This window comes from Hermetia illucens, chromosome 3 (genome assembly GCF_905115235.1).
Source record: "Hermetia illucens chromosome 3, iHerIll2.2.curated.20191125, whole genome shotgun sequence".
Taxonomy (NCBI): domain Eukaryota; kingdom Metazoa; phylum Arthropoda; class Insecta; order Diptera; family Stratiomyidae; genus Hermetia; species Hermetia illucens.
The window spans coordinates 152,972,065-152,991,440 of record NC_051851.1 but is presented as its reverse complement, the minus strand read 5'-3'; the positions used below and the strand labels follow the sequence as shown (position 1 = coordinate 152,991,440).

At 41.9% G+C, this 19,376-nt stretch overlaps 1 protein-coding gene across 1 annotated transcript in view; it reads right to left on the bottom strand.

The window, feature by feature from the left end:
- Window positions 1-9,344, bottom strand: part of LOC119650652 (serine/threonine-protein kinase meng-po) — a 64,789-nt gene extending 55,445 nt beyond the window's left edge. The window contains exon 1 of the mRNA XM_038053588.1: window positions 8,542-9,344. Within this exon, the coding sequence (XP_037909516.1) occupies window positions 8,542-8,557 (16 nt within the window). The 5' untranslated portion in view covers window positions 8,558-9,344. The remainder of the gene's footprint in view (window positions 1-8,541) is intronic.
- Between the last annotated feature and the right edge of the window lie 10,032 nt (window positions 9,345-19,376).

Sequence of the window (19,376 nt, the reverse complement as noted above, 5' to 3'; positions counted from 1 at the left end):
TCTTTTATACTTTTCTGCTTACATCTTCCCAAAAGGGAAGGAAACGGTACGCAATCTGTTTTTAGAATCTGACGAACGTACTTCTCAGTATGAAATTTTGCATGACACTTCGGAATAATCTACCAAACAAAAAAGTTTTCCACTGCAAGATGAAACCCCCCGGTTGGATATCAACTTCCATCCTTTCTGGGATCATCTTTTCCTTCAAAATCACTTAATGATGCTGAAAAATTCTCACTGATTTTCTTCCCATGATTGTTGTCAAGTCATACTCAACCTTCTTTACAAACTTTAATCCAAAAAGTCTATTAAGGATACAAACGGTACGCACCAAGCGTACTCCCTACATATCCACATATACACCATATGGGGATGTAATTTCTTTAAAATACAAAGTACACCCAATGCGTACGTGCTGAATTTCCCAGGCAGCAGGTGTCACGCTATATGCCTGAGTATTTATTAACGATCCCTTATATGAGTTCCTGTATCTTCCCAAATGTTTCCAGCAGTATTCAGTCTGTCGTTTCCGCGCTAACAAGGAAAACGACGTCCTTTCCTTGCTATCGCTTTTAATGGGAGATTTATTGCGAAAGTTTCATTCCAGTCAGTTACAGGGAAAGGGAGAATATACGACAGTTTTCGAAGGGCATATTGGAAAAGTTATGTTTATCTTTTAGAAAGAATCTTAAGGAAGATGTCAAAGTTTGTGTGATGTAATGCTGAGATCGTGAAAATCAGCTGAGGGGAATTGAAGGATTCGGGTAGGGTGAAAGGTCAATGTTGAATTGTTGAAATAGTGCCTTTTTTTATGAGGAATTGATGGAATTTTCCAATTTTCAGGTCCATAATCTCTTGATTGGAGTTTAGGATTATGCAGTGGATTTATCTCTTTCGAAATGCTGTCATTAAATGTGAATAACTTTTGGGAATGTTGTGGGGAGTATGGAAATAGGAGGTGATGAACGAAAGAACGTTAATTTGGCAGTGTTGAAAGTATTTTTGATATAGTTTAAAAGGCGATTTATGAAAGTGTTAAATATTTCGCTCTATTTTTATATGTGCTCATTCCTGCTACTTATGCTGACAATGACCTGGTGGTGATCTATTTTTCATCCGGCAGTACCTTCGCATTTGACATTGGCCGACCAGAGATCACAATCCATCTCAATGACCCTTATATCTATAGACGCACTTGTGTAAATACTACACCCTTGGTGCACGCATGAGAAACACAGTGGGGATAAGATCTGGCAATCATTTTAAAGTTTCTATAAGTTCTGCCTACCATGTTGAAACTTTCAGATCCCTTAGTATCTTTTCAATATCCCATTAGTAGCCACCAGAAGAACTCATCAGTGTTTTCTCCCAATAGATGAACTGATCTATGTAAAGTATCAAATCCGGTAAATATGGGATCCAACATATATAAAATTTAAGCTTCCTGATCAGGTGTTGGTTGCCGTCAGACATTACGCAGAGGAGCTCGTATCCTAACCTCAGATGGGTGAGAATTTCATTCATCTCTAAGGCCAAATGGATGGTCCCCGCAATTTTCCGGAATGCTTTTGTTCCTTAGACGCTCTCCTAAGGATTAGGATCAGATTTTCACTCTTGAAGACTTCGAAAAATGAGTGGAGGGCGGAGTACTGGAGAAGCTTAGGCAATGTGTCATCAGTGCTGGGATAGGTTAAGTTTCGTTGAGTCTCGGTCTGTTATTGTTGTTTCAACCGTGCTTTGGATGAATTAGTTGGCACGAAGACATGCTCCCATTGTACCATTAAGGGATGGTTTCTTGATGCGTGGTTATCGTGTTATTTAATACATTGGTCTGATTAGTTGAATAAAGGCAACTCTTGAATATGAGATTGATAAGGGCGAGACTAATTAGGAAGAAACTGTCTCCCATTTTTTTGGTCTATGGATGTCTTGTTTTGTGCAAAATACATTATTTTTTAAAAATGACGGTACCATCCAGGGTAGAGGTAAATCATCAGATGTTTACCTCAATTCTGTCCTAGAAGTAGTATCGCGTCTTCGAATTTTTGAGAGAGTAAACAACACTTAGCAATGATTTTAGGTAACACTGCTCCTGGCGCAAAAGTCCATACCACTGGTGAGGAAACTGTTAGTTTTCATTTTCAAAAAACTCAAACACAAAGTTGCGTCTGTGATAAGTTAGCAATAAAGAAAATGATTTTGAGGAGCCTTCTTTTCTGAATTTTCCGCTTTTTCAATACATCCAGCAAAAATTCTCAAGTAGTCAAGTACCCCACATTGGGCGCCATTTTTAATAAGTGGGAAGGGTAGGAAATTCTAGTTAGTTACTGCCAACTACGTGGGCAGAACTGAGCCTGACTTTCGAAAAACTGACTATTGACTGTTAAAATCGTCCACACAAAATCTTTTCTCTTGTGGTTGACCACAATAAATGCAGTTAAGGCTTTGGCCTCACTCTCTATTTCAAGAATTTGGAGAAATTTTATTTTAATTAGAACCCAGCTTTGAGTTTCTGCTTTTAAATCTTGTTTAGAGAAGAATTTTGAGGATCATTATGACAAGGTCCGACAGTCGATAGCTGTCTGTAAGAGACTTTATTATAGAAATACCAGAAGTCCTGAAATAGACGGAGTAAACTGTGAGGAAACCAATGGAGAAAAGTTGTGAGGAAACCAGTGGAGAAAGGTTTTCGCAAAGAAATTTTCATTGCAACTCTGAGAGGACGGTGTTAGTACCATGGTGAGGTTTTTCATCAACTTTTACAATTTTAGCGAAGGGTGTTGGGAGTTTAAAGTGGTTGGTGTTCTTAAGAAATTTCTTGGCATTGCGTTCTAAGTGGAAATCCGAACGTTCGACAAAATGGGTCAACTTGCAAAAAAAGGAGTCAAATGGGAGAATATGAGAAGGCTCAAATGAAATAGCATGAGCTGAGATCAGTGGGAATCTTTTTCTTCTTCGATCTTTGTCCTTTTCAGAAGTGGGGTTGGCTCTTCCTAATCGGTTTTGCCATTTTGCTTTGTCAAAGGCCTGATTTGGATGCAGTCGCCAGTCTTTCAAATCATCATCCAGCGTATCAACGCACCGTTGTTTAGGTCTGCCTTTTGGTCGTTTACCATGGACTTTGATGTTCAGACTAATTTTGGCAAGCGTTTTCTCGTTAGGGCGAGTTATGTGATTATACCATCGAAGACGTCTCTCTCACGACGTCTCTCCTTCCGCGATTGGTGCAACCCCACATTGATCGCGAATATCCTCATTTCGTATATGATCATGGCCACGCATTGTATACATAATTAAATTAATCTTTTTTTTTATCCCGCTTTGATACAACGCAATGCGTTCTCACCTATTTAAGCAGACGGAGATGGTGTTAATTTCAGATCGCACTAAGTCACAGTCGTCTCTGAGTTGCCAGAGAGAAGGAAAGTGCGTCTCTCTGCGGGGGAGGTGTAATATAGAACAACATTACGCGATCAAATACTGCATGAAATATAAAATGTTGGAGGAATTTATTCCGAATTGGGGGGGTCACCTATGAGAGTCCTCGCATTTGTTATCGCCAATAACCTAGAATGGGATTTTCACGCATTGCAGGAAAGATTTTGGCAGCGCAAAGTTAGGGTCCTGAAAAAAAGGGCAAAAGTGAGCTCTATAGGGCAATTTTCTCTTTCCGTGTAAACTCGCATGTCAGCATGCGCATGAAAGAATCTGCAGATCAAAATGCGGATGCAGGGTTATAAGCAGGCGAGGTGATGGAAACAAACCACCAACCTTTGAACAAAATTCGTTTTGGAAAAGATTATTAAAAAACAAACCAACTAGGTTTAAAACAAGAGGGAAGAAGAGAAAATTTTGCGGCGAGTTGCTCGATTAAAGGAAGGATAGTTGTCAAGAGGAAAACGAAGTACTCTACGACCAGAGGTGGTTATAATCTGCAGAAAAAGAAGCATGTGCTCAAATTCACTGTCAAAGGAGAGAATGTTACTTGCATTAATTGATTTCATAAGGAGGACTTCATTTAGGAAATTTGGAAGTTCAAGTTCGAATCTGGACAAAGTTTGAGGACATGGGTATGACCTAAGTGAACTAACTAGTTACAAATTATGTTCAGAGATCAAAAACCAACAGGATTGATGGAATTATCATGAAAGGTAAGGCTTGGAAATTCCTGGAAAAGAAGTCCAAATTAAGCGGATTATAAGGAGGGGAGAGGAGCGTGTTCTATGATCGCAGGTTAGTACGAACCAAACTCATACACTGTGAAACCCCGAAGCATATTGGAAGGCCAATAATCAGCGAACCAAATTACAAGTGTAGAGGCATGACCTGGACTTAAACACGAGGTCGCGCAGCACTACGTGATTGGGAAGAAAAGGCATTTCAAGATGTTATAATAAGGTAACATGAGGGCCGAGGACCAGGGTGAAAATGATCATCATTATCTCCTTTTTCATTGAGATTTCTATTCCGGGGCCTCGCGAAAACTCCTCAGGCGCAAGTATGTTTTATATGGGCGAAGGTGAGGGGAATTTACATTTACAACTGTTATGATTATTATAGCTAAAAACAGGAAGAAGCTGAATGTTTTTTTGCTGGGTATCAGGAAATATAGACAGTACAAATAATTACCAAGGAAGAGGCGTATGGTATATACCCGATCTCTGATACATAAGTGCTTCATTAGCAGGAAAACTCACAGGTTAGTAACCATTATGTCCACAATGGCCAAAAAATAATTTGAATGCCAAGTGAAGTTAAGCCAGCGAATGAAAGGCAGATGCTTGGTTGGATTTCAAATGTTTATGATGAGAAACGTATTCCAAGGCTCTCGCTTTTGATATTATACAAATATGGGGGTGGCTACTCACAATGGCTCCCTAATAGGCAATTCAACTCTGCTTTCATGCGAAGTGATTCTGCCAGTGATTCAAAAAGAGGCCTGGTAGTGCCGAAAAAGGGAACTGCCAGGATACCAGGAATAGTCTACAAGAAGGAACAAAGAACAGATCACAGCTTCAGAAGGCAAGACAGACCAGACATCCAAACTAGAATTCAAGACTTGGTGACTTTATTACCAACACTTTTGAAGCAGTCCAGGGAGAAAGAGTATTCCTTTAGCAATAAACGAAACAGCAATGGGGCCTTGACCCTAGATTTCGATACTATATTGCTAAATCTAGGGTCAAGGGTACAATATCAGATCAAAGAGTGAAGTCCGAAGTGTGACAAGTATGTCAAAACCGCCCCGGAACTCCGCCGGTATTCATCAAGAAAGCGTCTTATCGCCACCCCTCCTCTCCGTGATGATATCACGCGGAACATTCGACGTGTACTTTTCTATGTAGATGATATTTTCCTAACGTCCTCCTAAGCTGATATTGAGCCCTTTGTCCAAGTGTGCAATCATTGCCTCACGCCCCGTGGTTAGCGATTGAGTTTGAATAAAATTGAGTTTTTAGCGACTGACCTGAAAATGTTCTCGTCCAATGGTAGGCTTTAGGCATTAATATATCCTAGCGTTTCATAACTGGCGCCCTTTACGATCAACCCATCAATGACCACTAAAATTTAAAATTTATGGCCGAGTCCTTCACCTTGTTGCCTTTTATAGTTCCAAGTGTTGATCGTCCACTTAAGGCAATGAATGCTGCTTCGCGGTAATGTGGTTGAGAATATTGTACTGGATTAGTGGCGCAACACTCATCCTAAATGGCGACATTTGTGATCGATATTGAATTATATCTATTGTAGAGAAATTGCCTCTAGAGGAATCTTTAATCGAACTCAGTGAGAAACGCCCCAAAGGCCGACCGAAACTATGATGGTTTGATACGTTAGATGATAATTTGAGGACCTTTTGAAGTGACAAACTTGACTGAAATGAGCTGATCCACTATCAAATAGGACAAAGGCGAAAGTAAAAGGGGAGGATGCCTGTTGCGGATAATGGGACAAAGTGCATTTAGCTCTGGCAGGCAATGAAGCGTCCTCGGTTAAAAGAGGTGTTCTAAGGTGCTTGCAGGGCTTGAGGGTGTGGGAGGAGTGGGCATATTTTTTTTCTTTTCAGGTGGTATGTTATGAAACGGAGTTTCCAGTCAGCTAATCCAAGAATTCTCGAAAGCTAATTATTTCGAATTTTTGGATCACTCACAATAGGGTGACATGTCATTTTTAGCTGCATATGAGCAGTATCAGAAGAGCCATAAACTATAGGATATGGGAAGCGATGGTGCTAAATGCTTCACCTAAGTTTACATAGTAAATTATGTGGCATGCGAGTCTGGGTAAATTGTAAGGTATAAAGTCACGCACAGTGCTAATAGTAGAATTGAAACTGTTTTACTCCCAGCCTCTCACAGTTTGGTCAAAGTTCCTGTTATACCATGATCTTGCTTATTCTCATGCATTTTTCGGCTTGAAAAGGGGTTTGGATTTTTAACTAAATTTAAGGAAAGAATCATCCCAGGAATTTTCTAGCCCTCTCCAGGACGATGAACGCTTCCGGCCAATAACGAATAATCTATTAGTGATATCGCGACCGCTTGGTTAGGATTAGGGATAAAATTTCGCTGAATAAGCTATGTGGGGCTAGTGACTATATCTGTGTCGATAAAAGTGATCCAATTGGAATAGTTTATAAAGGCAATATCTATGGTAGGAAAAAAGACGTGACAAACCTTGTATCAAATGGACCAATGGTATAGGCTAAGACGTAAGACAGTTGCTTGGGGTACAGGGTTGTAGGATCTCCACGGCAATTATTCGGAGTTGCTTACTAAAGTGGGCTTAGAGCGGACACTGGTTATCACGTGATTAATGATGATGAATGAGCAGCAATATATGTCTTAAGAAAATGAGGGAAAACTCTTAAGAAATACAGCCAAGAATTCTACAGTACCTTTAGGGATGGTCCCACTTTGGGGAGGTCAAAAATGTGTAATACTCATCCAAAATGCTTTTTCAAATGCGCTGTGGCTATTATAAATTTTCGGATTAGGAAAACGTTTCTCTAAGATGGATGTAGTCAAATTTTGGACCTCAGATTTAGATTACAATCATGGGCATGCAAACATCCGAATTTCAGTGCGAACGTTCAAACTCCAACCGAGCTCAAAACAAAGGGCCTTTTAAAATGTATGATAAAACAAAGGACTCACTATGCAAGTGGAGTATCTGGATAATCTGCCCTGAAATCACCAAGAAAGAACTGACTGACTGACATTTGAGGCTTTAAAAGTAAATTTGGTGAAGTTTCAAATCTATTTGATACGATTAATCTATATCGATTAATTTTCCTCACAGATCCCCCTAGGACATCCAAAATATTTCGTCCTATTTGAGGAGGATTAGCCAGAGTATATCTCTTCAGTTTTTAATTGAATTCCAGGCAACATGAAATTCAATTTCAAGCATTACGGTCCACATTCTCCAGAGAGCAACAGAAAATTCCATCTCATACCCCTCTCTCCATTTTCATGGAAATCCATATGACCCTGAACCTTTTCGTATATTAAACTTCTCCCAAAGCGAAATACTATGTGTGAACCTATCCTTCTGTTAGGGGTTGCACAAATACAACAATCTCACATGTCCTGCGATTTTAATGCTCTAATTAGATATCATGTTCCTTTGCTGCAAAGTGTTAAAGTTCATAACGAAATTGTGTGGTTCCTGAAGCTACAACTCATCGTATTATCTCCATATTCCTTTCCGCATTCGTAGCTGAATTTGAGTCAGCTACGAGTACATACGCAAACATTCGACATCCTTCCTGGGTATCCAGAACAACTGAATACTGAAGAGTCATATGCTATGGATATGTCCTTTCTGGAAATAAAAGTAAACACCGGCAAACCTCGGAAACGTAAAAAAGTCCTTGGAGTAATTTCATTTTGCTTTTCGCTCTTCAGGGTTTAAGTGGTGTTAAACAGATGAATCTGTACCTGGCGAGGTGAGACGAACCCCATTGAATTCTAGAAAAGGATATGAGAGAAGCTGTTCCTGCTGTCTGTTGATAGCAGTGGAAAGGATAAATAAAGTGGTACTCGGCTTTGATATCCTTGTAACAGTTGCTGTCGTCACCAAGGACTCAGCCAGTTTGATTGTGATGTAATTGACTGCCACCTTCAGTACTTACAATTAATTTGGAAATTGAAATTTAATTTAAAAGAGGAAGCGATAGATTTATTTGAACTTTTCCTTGAGACGATCCACAATAGAAAGATGGGACGGAAAGTTACTGGCTATATATCCCGGCTTAGACTATCATTTCAACTGAATTCCAAAGGTTAGCGGATTAACTTTTGTCCTGTTTTTCGAAGCCACTCGCTCTCATAAACGGAGTATCACTTCCATCGATTGCAATATTTTCCAGGAATTATACATTCCCAGTTCTTTCGCAGTAGACGATCTATTGCTTCTGTTATCCTTGACATTCAAGTGGGTGATAGGTCCATGTACCCTTTTCGACGCGTAGGATTCAATACTAATTTCGTCGAAAATAATCGGCTTAGGATGGCTAATCCGAATGGTTCTACTTACCCACTGTGTTCGCCATGAATCCAAGTATCCTTTTTATGAAATGATAGTAATCCAGTTTTGAGAGCTTTGATTTTCAAGGTTGTTTCTGAAGAGCTGTCAATACTTTGCAGTTTGATTTGTTCACTTGTTGTGCACTTGGTACTGTGAGTTCTCTCCTCGCAGGTTAGTGTCTGTAACAGTTTTTTTTTCGTATTTTCGGTTCTAACAGTTTACATTTTTTACACCACACTTTGTCTCGATATCTTAAAGTTATAAAACAGAGTCAGTTCCCGAAATTGTCTCTTCCCTTCTCGAGGGCTTAAGGATTATTCAAGTCGAATTGACTGAAACTGTTCAAGTTTCCAAAACTCAACAACTTTAAATTCTTTCGATTTTCACAAACAATTTTCATATCTTTCTTCCTTTGCAGTTCGTTTAGACGGAAGTAATCCTACTTTCACTTTCACCAAACAACAGGATTTTTCCTTTAATTATCTAAGAAAATTTTCTTAAAAAAATTCGATTATAAAATTTTTCAATTCCCTTCAATTATCGAAAAATTATTTTCCTTTCATATTCCACACAACAAACAATAAAACTTGGAAAAATTCTTCACTCGAAATCACAAGACTAGAAATCAAAAGAAGACAATTTTCACGTCTGCCTTGGAAAAGTTTGTTGTTCACGCGATAACGTTGGGAAAACAAATGCTCTCAGGATCACACTTTTCCTGATTTTTATACAACATTACGTTCAGAAACGTGCGAGAGTTGTGAAAGGCAAACTCAAGCTTGTCCCGATGTTTACATGCATGTGAAAATCATTTCTCGGAAAATTGGAAAACTTGATAGTAAAGCTACAGTCAGCCACTGGTTTGATTCGTCTTGTATGGATCCAAAAAGATTTTCCTGATTTTCCCACGCATACAATTCGGATGAGAAGAGCGGTCTAGGTTTGCTCTCGTTGCAAGGAGCTTTGAGGTGATAAGAATATGGAAAAAGCTTCTTCGCGGAAAATTCGGTCTCCCCGAGTTTTCCATGGATGTTTGTTTATACTTTACAGAACAAGTTGTTTGCATGGTAACTCGGAGCTGAGAGAGAAGCTAGTTGGGGAAATGTCTGATAGGCGAGAGCCGATTTTCAGCTCGCTCCCGAAACGAATCACTGCCAGGTTGGAAAATTCGATGAGCTTTCATGGAAAAAGTATCACATTATCAAAGAATCGTGTTCAAAGACTTTTGTTATGACTTAGAACTGTGCGTAGGATTATTCACAGCTCAGGAGCCGAACGACAAATGCAGCGCGTTTTGTTTATGTGGGACTGTTTAAATGTTTTCCGATATCGAATAATAGAAAGTTTTCCCAGAAATTGTGGGTTTTTAACAAAATATTTCAAAGAAAGCCAAATTGTTTTGCTATTTAGGAGTTAAGGTAGGTGGATCAATCTAAACGGGATCGAATTCTTTCCGTCTGTTCAAAATCTTCTCCATATTTTGGTTGGTCTTCAACATGTCCTGTTCTGCTTGGTTGGTTCCTATTACATCTTGAAGAAGAGGTGGAGAGAGAAATTATTCATGTTTAAAATTTTGAATTAGTTCATTTCCTTATCAAAAGATATCGACTTTGTGGATTGAAGTTAGATGGACTTCGAACGGCTCAATGAAATGGGGCTTAAAATGAACTTTGGAGGTATAATTGCCAAGCGAGATTGGTAGCACCCACCCAGCTTGAAATTTTAAATCGCTGTTAAGTGATGTTCAAAATCATATGTGGCTGTGCTTTTTGCTTACCAGGGCCTTGGTAAGTTAACCCGGGGACACTGATACGCTTCACGACGGCTCTCGGGGGAATGGATGGCAGACTGTAGACCTTTCTTAGTAAGGAACTATAGACATCCAGATTTTGCGCTGAGGTCCACCAATTCAATATCCCTAAAAGCTATCTGACGTCCTGGCCTTGCTCCATCATAGGCAGGGTCTGTTTCGTTTTCTTTTTCTACCATAGATATTGCCCTTATAGACTTTTCGGGTTGGATCATCCTCACCCATACTGATTAGTTGACCCACGTATCGCAACCTGTTGAGCCGGAATATATCATAAAATAAAATTTCATCATTATAGAGTCTACGGAATCGTCTATGCTCATTTGGGGGCTGAAAAATCTTCAGAGGATTTTTCTCTCGAACGCGACCAAGAGTTCGCAATTTTTCTTGCTAAGAACCTAGGTCTCCTAAGAATACATAAGAACTGTCAAGATCATAGTCTTGTACAGTTAAAGTTTGACCGTATGGTGAGACGTTTTGAGCAGAACAGTTTTCGTAAGCTGAAATAGGCTCTGTTGGCAACCAAAAACCGTGCGCGGATTCCATCATCGTAGCTGTTATCGGTTGTAATTTTCGACCCTAAATAGGAGAAACTATCAACGCTTTCAAAGTTGTAGTCTCCTATCTTTATTATTCTGGTTTGACCAGGGCGATTCTGTTTTGTTGATTTTTTGATTTTTGGCGCTGTCGTTGCCACCATGTACTTCGCCCTGCCTTCATTAATGTGGAGCCCAAGATCTCGTGCTAGTTACCGACTGCTCGATCTGGATGATACACCTCGGGTTATTCTCCCCATAATGTTAATATCGTCAGCGTAGGCCAGTAGTTAGGTAGACTTGAAGAGGATGATGCCTCTTCAATTAACATCTGCATCATGCAACATTTCTTCTAGGGCCGTTGTGAATGGTCTCGAGAGAAAATCTGATCTGTAATTGATTTGCCTAGAGTCAAACCTTATTGGTATGTGTCGATGATGTTCTGGGCGTATGAGGCTATCCGACCTGACAAGATAGCGGAGAATATCTTATAAATGGTGTTCAGCAACGTGGTTTACCTCTGTAATTGCTGAACTTGGTGATATCCTCTTTTTATGTATGGGACAGATAATGCCTCGTTGCCAGTCATCAGGAATTGATTCGCTGTTCCACGTCTTGAGCATCAGTTGATGAACCGCTGGATGTAGTTGGTCGCCTCCATACTTAACCAGTAGTTCCATTGGCTCCTGACGACTTATGATTCTTAAGCCGATGAATTGCACGGACTGTCTCTTATATGCTAGATGGTGGAACTATTTGTCCGTCGTCTTCAGTTGGCGGGACCTCCAACTTGCCGATATTTTGATTCTTGAATAGTTCATCAAACTGCTCAACCCATCGCTCCAATATTCCTATTTTGTCGGCTTCCCTCTTCATCTCTGCAGGATGCGCATCGAGGTGCATAAGACTTCATCATGGTGACTTGTTGGAAAACCTCCGTATCTGATGGAGTTGCTCCCTGTGCTATCCGAATTGATGAACCTGTTGGTTCTCCGAGGTTTCCTTTTTCTCTCTGTGAAGTCGCCTCTCTGCTTGACGGAGCTCGTGGTAAGTCTCCGCGCGTGGCCGCGTTGTTTGAGAGTGCACCATTCTTATGTTCTATTGCTAGCTTACAGTCGTCTTCGAACCAGCTATTCCGACTTTTTTGCGGCTGCGGCCAAATATGTTTGCGAAGTATCAATGATAACGTCCTTCAGATGGTTGTGGAGATCGTTTGTTTATGTTTCACCTCCAGGACATCTGTTAGACATAGTTATTGCTTTTATCCATTTCCTTCATATAGGTGTTACGGTGGGCTGTGTTGTGGATGGCTTAAATATTCATTCTCATGATTGTCAGAGGGGATTGTAGGGGATGTTGTATTTCGAGCCCGGAGCATTATGCCAACGGGATAGTCATCGGAGTTCATGTTGGTCCCCCCATAAGTTCTGGTATTCGGAGGCGGAGAGGTGGCTGTGTTCAATCAATACGTGCTCAATTTGGTTGAAAGTGGTTGCATCTGTAGAGGTCCATGTATATTTGTGTTTTATGTAAGTTAAGGGAGGTGACGTATCGCCTGAGTACGGGCTCCGCCTTTCGTTTATGTAGGTAACCTACTCCGAGGACATAATTTGCTGGAGGGCAATATATATTATAGTGGTTCTTCTCCATGAAACCGTTGCCTGTCTAGCGCATCTCTTGTAACTTGCAACTAGACAGGATATCGGCTAGCTGTTGTGCAGCATTCGGTTTGTGCAGGGATTACACAGTTCATGAAAAAATACGCGAATCGTTGCCGTGGTTGTAACATCCATCGGAAGCTCCTTTCGTGGCTTCATAACGTCGGTTTTCCATGTAGAATTGTCAGCCCTACCCAACCTCCATCTTGAAGGACGAGTTGGTGCAATTTGTTCTGTTTTTAGGCGTGGGAGACTCGTCTTCATCCTTCTTCGTCTGCAGTTTTTTATTAAGCAGAGCTTCCAGCGTGCGACGAAGCAGCGCTAACCCTGCTGTGGGAATACCGTCATGTACACATTTTTGCAAAAGACTTTCCTTTGAATAATCGGATCTTTCTATCCTCCTTATGTTGCGGACATGAAGACAAGCAGTAAACTGCAGGATAGACTGATACAGAATATAGCGTATCTATCAATCCAGAGTGTTATGCGAAGCCCATTTGCTAGTGTGCAGGTGGGGGTAATTGACCGTATTGGTCGCCTCAGAGAGTAAGCTTCACCTTTCCGTTTTTCAGAGGACTATGACATAACGAAACTCGTAATCTCAATACTTATGGAAATCAAACGTGGAAATAAATTAAAAATACAGAAAATCTCTCCGTAATACCAACAGTCAAGACGGGAGACGTTGGGAAATCAGAAAGCGGATCCAAGTTCAACATTGGTTTACTGCGAAGGCTACAATCAATTAAGATGAAATGAGTGACACCAGGCTCACAAGAGCTTTGTAAAGTCTTGAAAAGTGCGGGAAAAATGGAGGTTACTCTGAAGAAAAACAAAAGTCCGACCTAGAAGAGTTATCTTTCATTTTGCTTAGAGTAAAAGTTGTTGAGTTGTTATCAAACGTAAATCCAATGTGCGTCAGACAATCAAGCGAATCGTGAAAGCCATAAGGATTTTGTACATTAAATTCGCTGGAGGATGCGACAGATCCCAATAATTATTTCTTCCGCGGTAACACGGTGGACGCAGCTGCCTCAACCATACACTCGTGGATGGACAGGGAAATAAGACGGTTCGGTAAAAGGAAGAAAAATGCCCAGTAAAACAGCAAATTCACGAAAAACAAAAGGGTGTATTTCCCACTTTGAGGAATCGGCCTAAAATCTCGGTAGGCCCGAAAATAGTGACTAGAGCATTAGCGTCGCCAAGGGAGTAAACAGTAAATGGATGGCTGGGCTAAGCTTCAGCCAAAAATGCCTAACAAGAAGAGGCGGAGAAGAAGGGTCCGTTCCGATGTCCTTGCATGGAATATCACCATCGTCAACGGCGCAACAACTGATATCTGGTCTAAGCCTGGCTTAATAAGAAACTGCAGACACCCTGGGCTTGCGCCAAGGTCCACCAATGTGATATCCCTAAAGCTGTGTGGCATCCTGGCCTTCGCCATCGTTCCATATCAGGCAGGGTCTGCCCCGTTTCTTTTTCTACCATAGATATTGCCCTTATAGACTTTCCGGGCTTAGTCAACCTGTTGAACCAGATTTGATTCACAACCGGTCGTTGTATCGTTCATAGATTTCGTTGTTAGGTTGCTACGGAATCGTCCATTCTCTTATAGCTACCCAAACATTGTCGGAGAATTCTTGTGCCGAACACGGTCAAGAGTTTGCAATTTTTTTTGCTAAGAACTCAGGCCTACGCGGAATACATGAGGATTGGAAAGATCACCCTCCTAGATAGGCGAAATTTTCAACGGTCTCAAAGTTGCAGTCTCCTATCTTTACTGTTTCGTTTGACCAGTGCGATTCGATGTTGTTCGTTCTGTGGTTTTTGGCGCTGTCGTTGCCACCATGTACTACATCTTGCCTTTATTAATGTGCAGCTCGAGATCTCCCGCCGCCAGCTCGATCTGGATGAAGGTAGCCTGTACATCTCGGGTTGTTCTTCCCATAGTGTCAATATCGTCAGCGTAGGCGAGGAAATGGGTGGCTTGAAGAGAATAGTGCCTCTCGCATTCACATCTGCATCACGCATTCTCCAGGGTCAAGTTAAACAGGACGCATGATAGGGCATCTCCTTGTCTTAGCCCGACTTAGCAAGATAGCGGAGAATATCTTATAGATGGTATTCAGCAACGTGATACCTCTATAATTGCTACACTGCGTGGTATCTCCTTATTATGTATATGGGACAGATAATTTATTGATGTTCTAGTTCCCAGGACATCTGTTAGCTGCGGTGATTGCGGCCCCCATTTCCCTCTTATAGGTGTTACGGAGGGCTGTGTTGTGAATGGCTTCTCACCTGACTGTCAGAGGGGATTGTACGTGGTATTGTAATAAGAGCTCGGAGCACTATGCCAACGAGATAGTGATCCGAGTCCATATTGGCCCCCCCTATATGTTCTGACATTCATCAAAGTTGAGAGGTGGCGACGTTCGATCAGCAGGTGGTCAATTTGATTGAAAATGATCCCGTCTGGAGAGGCCCATGTATGTTTGTGGACCGCTTTCCGCGCAAACCAGGTATTTCCAACAAACATTTTGTGCGATACTGCTAACTGAATAATCCGCAGTCGGTTATCATAGGTATCCCTATGTAAGCTATGGGACCTAACGTATCGCCTGAAAACGGGCTTCGTCCCTATTTGACTGTTGAAATCTCCAAGTATGATTTTGATATCGTACTTGGGACAGGCTTCGAGGGTTCACCCAACTACCTCGTAGATGGTATCCTTCTCCAATTCTGCAGCCTCCTCTGTAGGGGCGTGAACATTTATGAAGCTCATATTCCTAAATTTGCCTCGCAAACGGAGAGTGCGAAACCTTTTGTTTATATTTATAAGTCGGTAACAACAGGTTTCAGTTTTTGCCTGCCTAAGAATTCTAAGAATATTCCGAGCTGTTCCGCTTTATTTATCAAGAAAGAACTCCCAGCGATCTCCATGTGGCGGTGGAGATAGGGTTTCATAGTGGAGCTGTTGGTGTTAGTTTAGCAGGTGTTTCCTGCGTTTTATGGTCCATCGTGGGTACTAATCCACGTTTCGCCCCGGGACCTATACTACCCTTTGGCCGTCACTTATTGCTACTCACCTCTTTGATTGGTGTCGCTGCTTCCTCAGACTTCGTTGATGGGCGTTGTCATCGCCCCCGAGGAGAAGTAGTAGCGCCCTCCTTTCACAATACTTCACCAGCATAGGGTCTAGCTCCGGTGGGACCCCGGATGAAGTACCCTGCTGCCATGACTGCCCCTAGAGTGCTCCCCGCGACTTCCCGTGCGGCTTGGATAGCTACAAGATCCCCGGTCAGGAACTCTGGAAAACATACATATGTATTTTAAATTACTATCAGGAATGATGTAAGCTCTTGGTTTTTCGCAAGAGGAGTCCCAAATTACCTGCTTATTTCTTCCTTGTAGACCGCGAATCGGGGCCGGGACACCTTGGGCTCCTGAGCCAGGTTTTGCATGGTGGAGGTTTATCTGGCGCTGATTTACATGTCGTTGTCCACCTTATGCCCTAGAGTATCTAGGTGTAGGTTGTTCAGTTTCTGCTCTTTACTAAGTGTCATTCTTTGGCTTTTCACTGTGTACGGGCACAGGTATGTTATGAAATATACAGTAGATATGGAAACTGCAGTGTTTGACTGCCTGCAGGGATCGGTCATCCAGCCCGATCGTGAGGAATCTACTCTCATAATTAATGTGTGATTCACGGTGTTTCTAGCGAACAAGTTTAAGGAAATTAACACCTGACCCCGTCTCCGTCGAAGGGAACAAGTTGTTTCCGAAATATCGATATCTGCTTAATAAAATAATCACTGCTAGCGACTGAGACGGAGTCTACTCTTCTTTTCTACTTTGCTTTTGAAAACTTTTCATAATCGCGTATAGAAATCCTTATTCTGAGTGATTAGGACGCACATGAGATCTTCCGTCTCTATTGGTGCGGCTTTAGGAAAAAACACTGTCACCATGTGTGCTCCTGATATATCATCACCAGCATATCTCAATAAATCTGCTGCTTCCCAGCCTGACAATTTAGGAACTATAGTCCTAAGCCACTCCGCAGTATCCCCCGTCATGTAGCCCACCAGTATGTGACCTGGTCGAAAGCGTATCCCGGGGAGCACAATCTTCGCAGTCGATTCCTTGAACATCTGCCTGACAACAAGTTTTTCGCTGGTGTCCTGCTCCTCATGAGTATTTTCCCGGTAATAATTTTTGGCAGTATCGCCAGTCAAATATCCTTGATGGCACTAGCGTAGTTAATGGCGAGCTTCCTGATTCCTGCTTTTCACCGTGTTTTTCCCCCTCTTGGGTTCAGCTTTGGGGTTTTTAGTAGTATTTTCCTTATGTGGGCTAATCTCCGCTCCTCCGCTTTCTTGGCTCCGATAAAGGTGGCTTGTGGTTGTCTTGAGACTTCTTAAAGGCCTCTTCAGGTTTCAGGCCTTCCTTCGGATAACGCAGGTATCATTTAGTATCAACGCCACTGAGGCCTGCGTCCTTCCTGACGTCTCATATGTTGATCTCAAACGTACTTTTGCTTGTCCCTGCTTTTTGAGCAGTGGCCATTGTTGTCAGGTATCTCAATGTTGACTTTCATATTACAACTTTCTCTTTTTGGGTGTAATCACCTGGCTTTCAGTATTTCGGAGATGCGCCTCCGCCTGGTTGGTTGATTTGTGTGCGGTACGGCGTCCCGCTTGTTTGGTTCTGTTCCTTTTTGTTTTTATACGTGTACTCGTTTGAATCCCACGAGTATGGGGGGTTAGAAGGTCCGCCGTGACATAGCCCCCCATATAACAGTAAGGTCTAACTTACTCACTGAGGCGACCGGGTATCAGTGAGGCTCCGTTCAAATACAATCAATTAGCCCCACCTGTAAACTACTAATGGGCATGATTCACATGACACCCTGGATGGACGTGTTTTTTGACTCCATATTCTGTCTCCGTAATGTTTTGTTAATAGCAGGGCCACCTCAGGGTGTGGCTATCACCATTCACTCAAGGTCTTGGTGCATGAGAGGTTTGGCTCCTGGAAAGCCACATACCACCACCCTCGAAGAGAGACAGCTCACTCTCAGAAAAAGATAGGTTGGCCCAAGCGAGCTATATTCCGCGTCAGTTTATCCTCCACGCATTGCTTGATTCCAACGCAGTTCTTAAGTGGACATGAAGGTTATCGTGCTTATCTCTATCGATTTCGTCACGACAAGTTACCATGCTGACCAAGATATGGTAAAGTGGCCCAGAAGCCGGATCATGTTGGATTTGATTGTCCCAGATTTACCGCGCACCGGACTAAGGAGGAGGCGGTCACAGACAGGCGTTTAACACCCGAAAATATTATAAAGTACATCCTAGAGACAAAGGAGGCTTGGGGACAAGTTGTAAAAGGGCTGGAAACTATTCAGTAAGAATTGCGAAGAAAATAAAAAAGTTAGAGACCAATAATAAGCCCCAATGATGAACTAATCGTGCCTACCAGGGCTCGAAAAAGCAAACAAGTGACTAAGGCGAGACCAACCAATTGGCTATAATTTCCAAGTAGACTTTCGTGATCCTTTTCGAAATGAAAAACATTTCAGTACCTTTTTGCATTTCTAGAATTCATAATCAAATTTGTCATGAAGCTCATAAATAAATATTTTTGAGAATTCAACTTGGCGACATGAGCAAAACAATCATAAAATTTGATTGCGTCTAAAATAAAAATAGAAATTTTCAGTTCGTCGATTTCATTATTTAAAGTGCCAACACGTTTTTCAATATTGAGTGATCGAAAACTGAATCATTCTGAACCTCATTGAAAAGATGAAGAGGAAAGACTAGCTACAGACTGAATAGTGGAGTAATACAAAATCATTACTAAACTTTGGTAAACCTGTCGGAGTGAGGGCAATCAGTGTATGAGGCGAGTTTACTGGATTCTCAAGACTTTCCATGTTCTGACAACTATTATCAGACTGCGGAAATCTGGTTCAGAAGAGGAATATCTCATTCGTATGAATTACGTACCAACGGAGAATTCTTACAGCGGAGAAGGAGGCTTTCTATGTACAACTGAATGCAGTCGAGGAGGGGCTCCTAAAGGTTACCTGAAATGCGCTTCAGCTCCCCCCATAACTTTCCGAGACCTTCGCACTCGTCCTCGACTGTTCTACGCCAGGTGCCCTTGGAGCGACCCACTCGTCGGCCATCTTGGGAGAGTGGATTCCACTGCATGGCATAGCCCTCAATGCAATTGTCGCTCCTCCATAATGTGTGACCTATCCACTGGCACTTCCGTCTTTCTATCACACCGCATATGAGTGACGACTAGCCTGTGAGTCCACCAAAATCTTCGTTTGAGATAGTGTCAGGCTAGCGTACTCAGATGATACGACGTATTGACAAAAGCTTGGAGTTTTTGGGTAACAGCGGGAGTTCACTTTTCATTTGTTACTCTCATATAACAGCACAGAAAGAGCAATAGCACAGAACAATCTCAACTTGATTTTGGTGTTGAGATAACTGTATTTCCGGATTTTAGAGAGGGCAGCGAAAGCGGATCAAGCGCTGTTAACGCGTCGGTCAACAACTAGTTCGGTACCGCCACGGCAGAAACCACACTCCCTAGATATAGAAATTGATCGATACTTTCGATGCTCTGCCCATAAATGGACATAGGGAGAGTGCAACAACCCGTTAGACTGAGAACCTTGGTTTTGGTGTTGTTTATCTTCAGCCCAACTCTATTTTCCCTCCTTCCAAACCCAGAGTCCTTTGACCAAAGTCCATGATTCTTGAGAGCAAACAGGTGTCATCCGCGTAGCCAAGATGTTTCAGGAAAGATGTC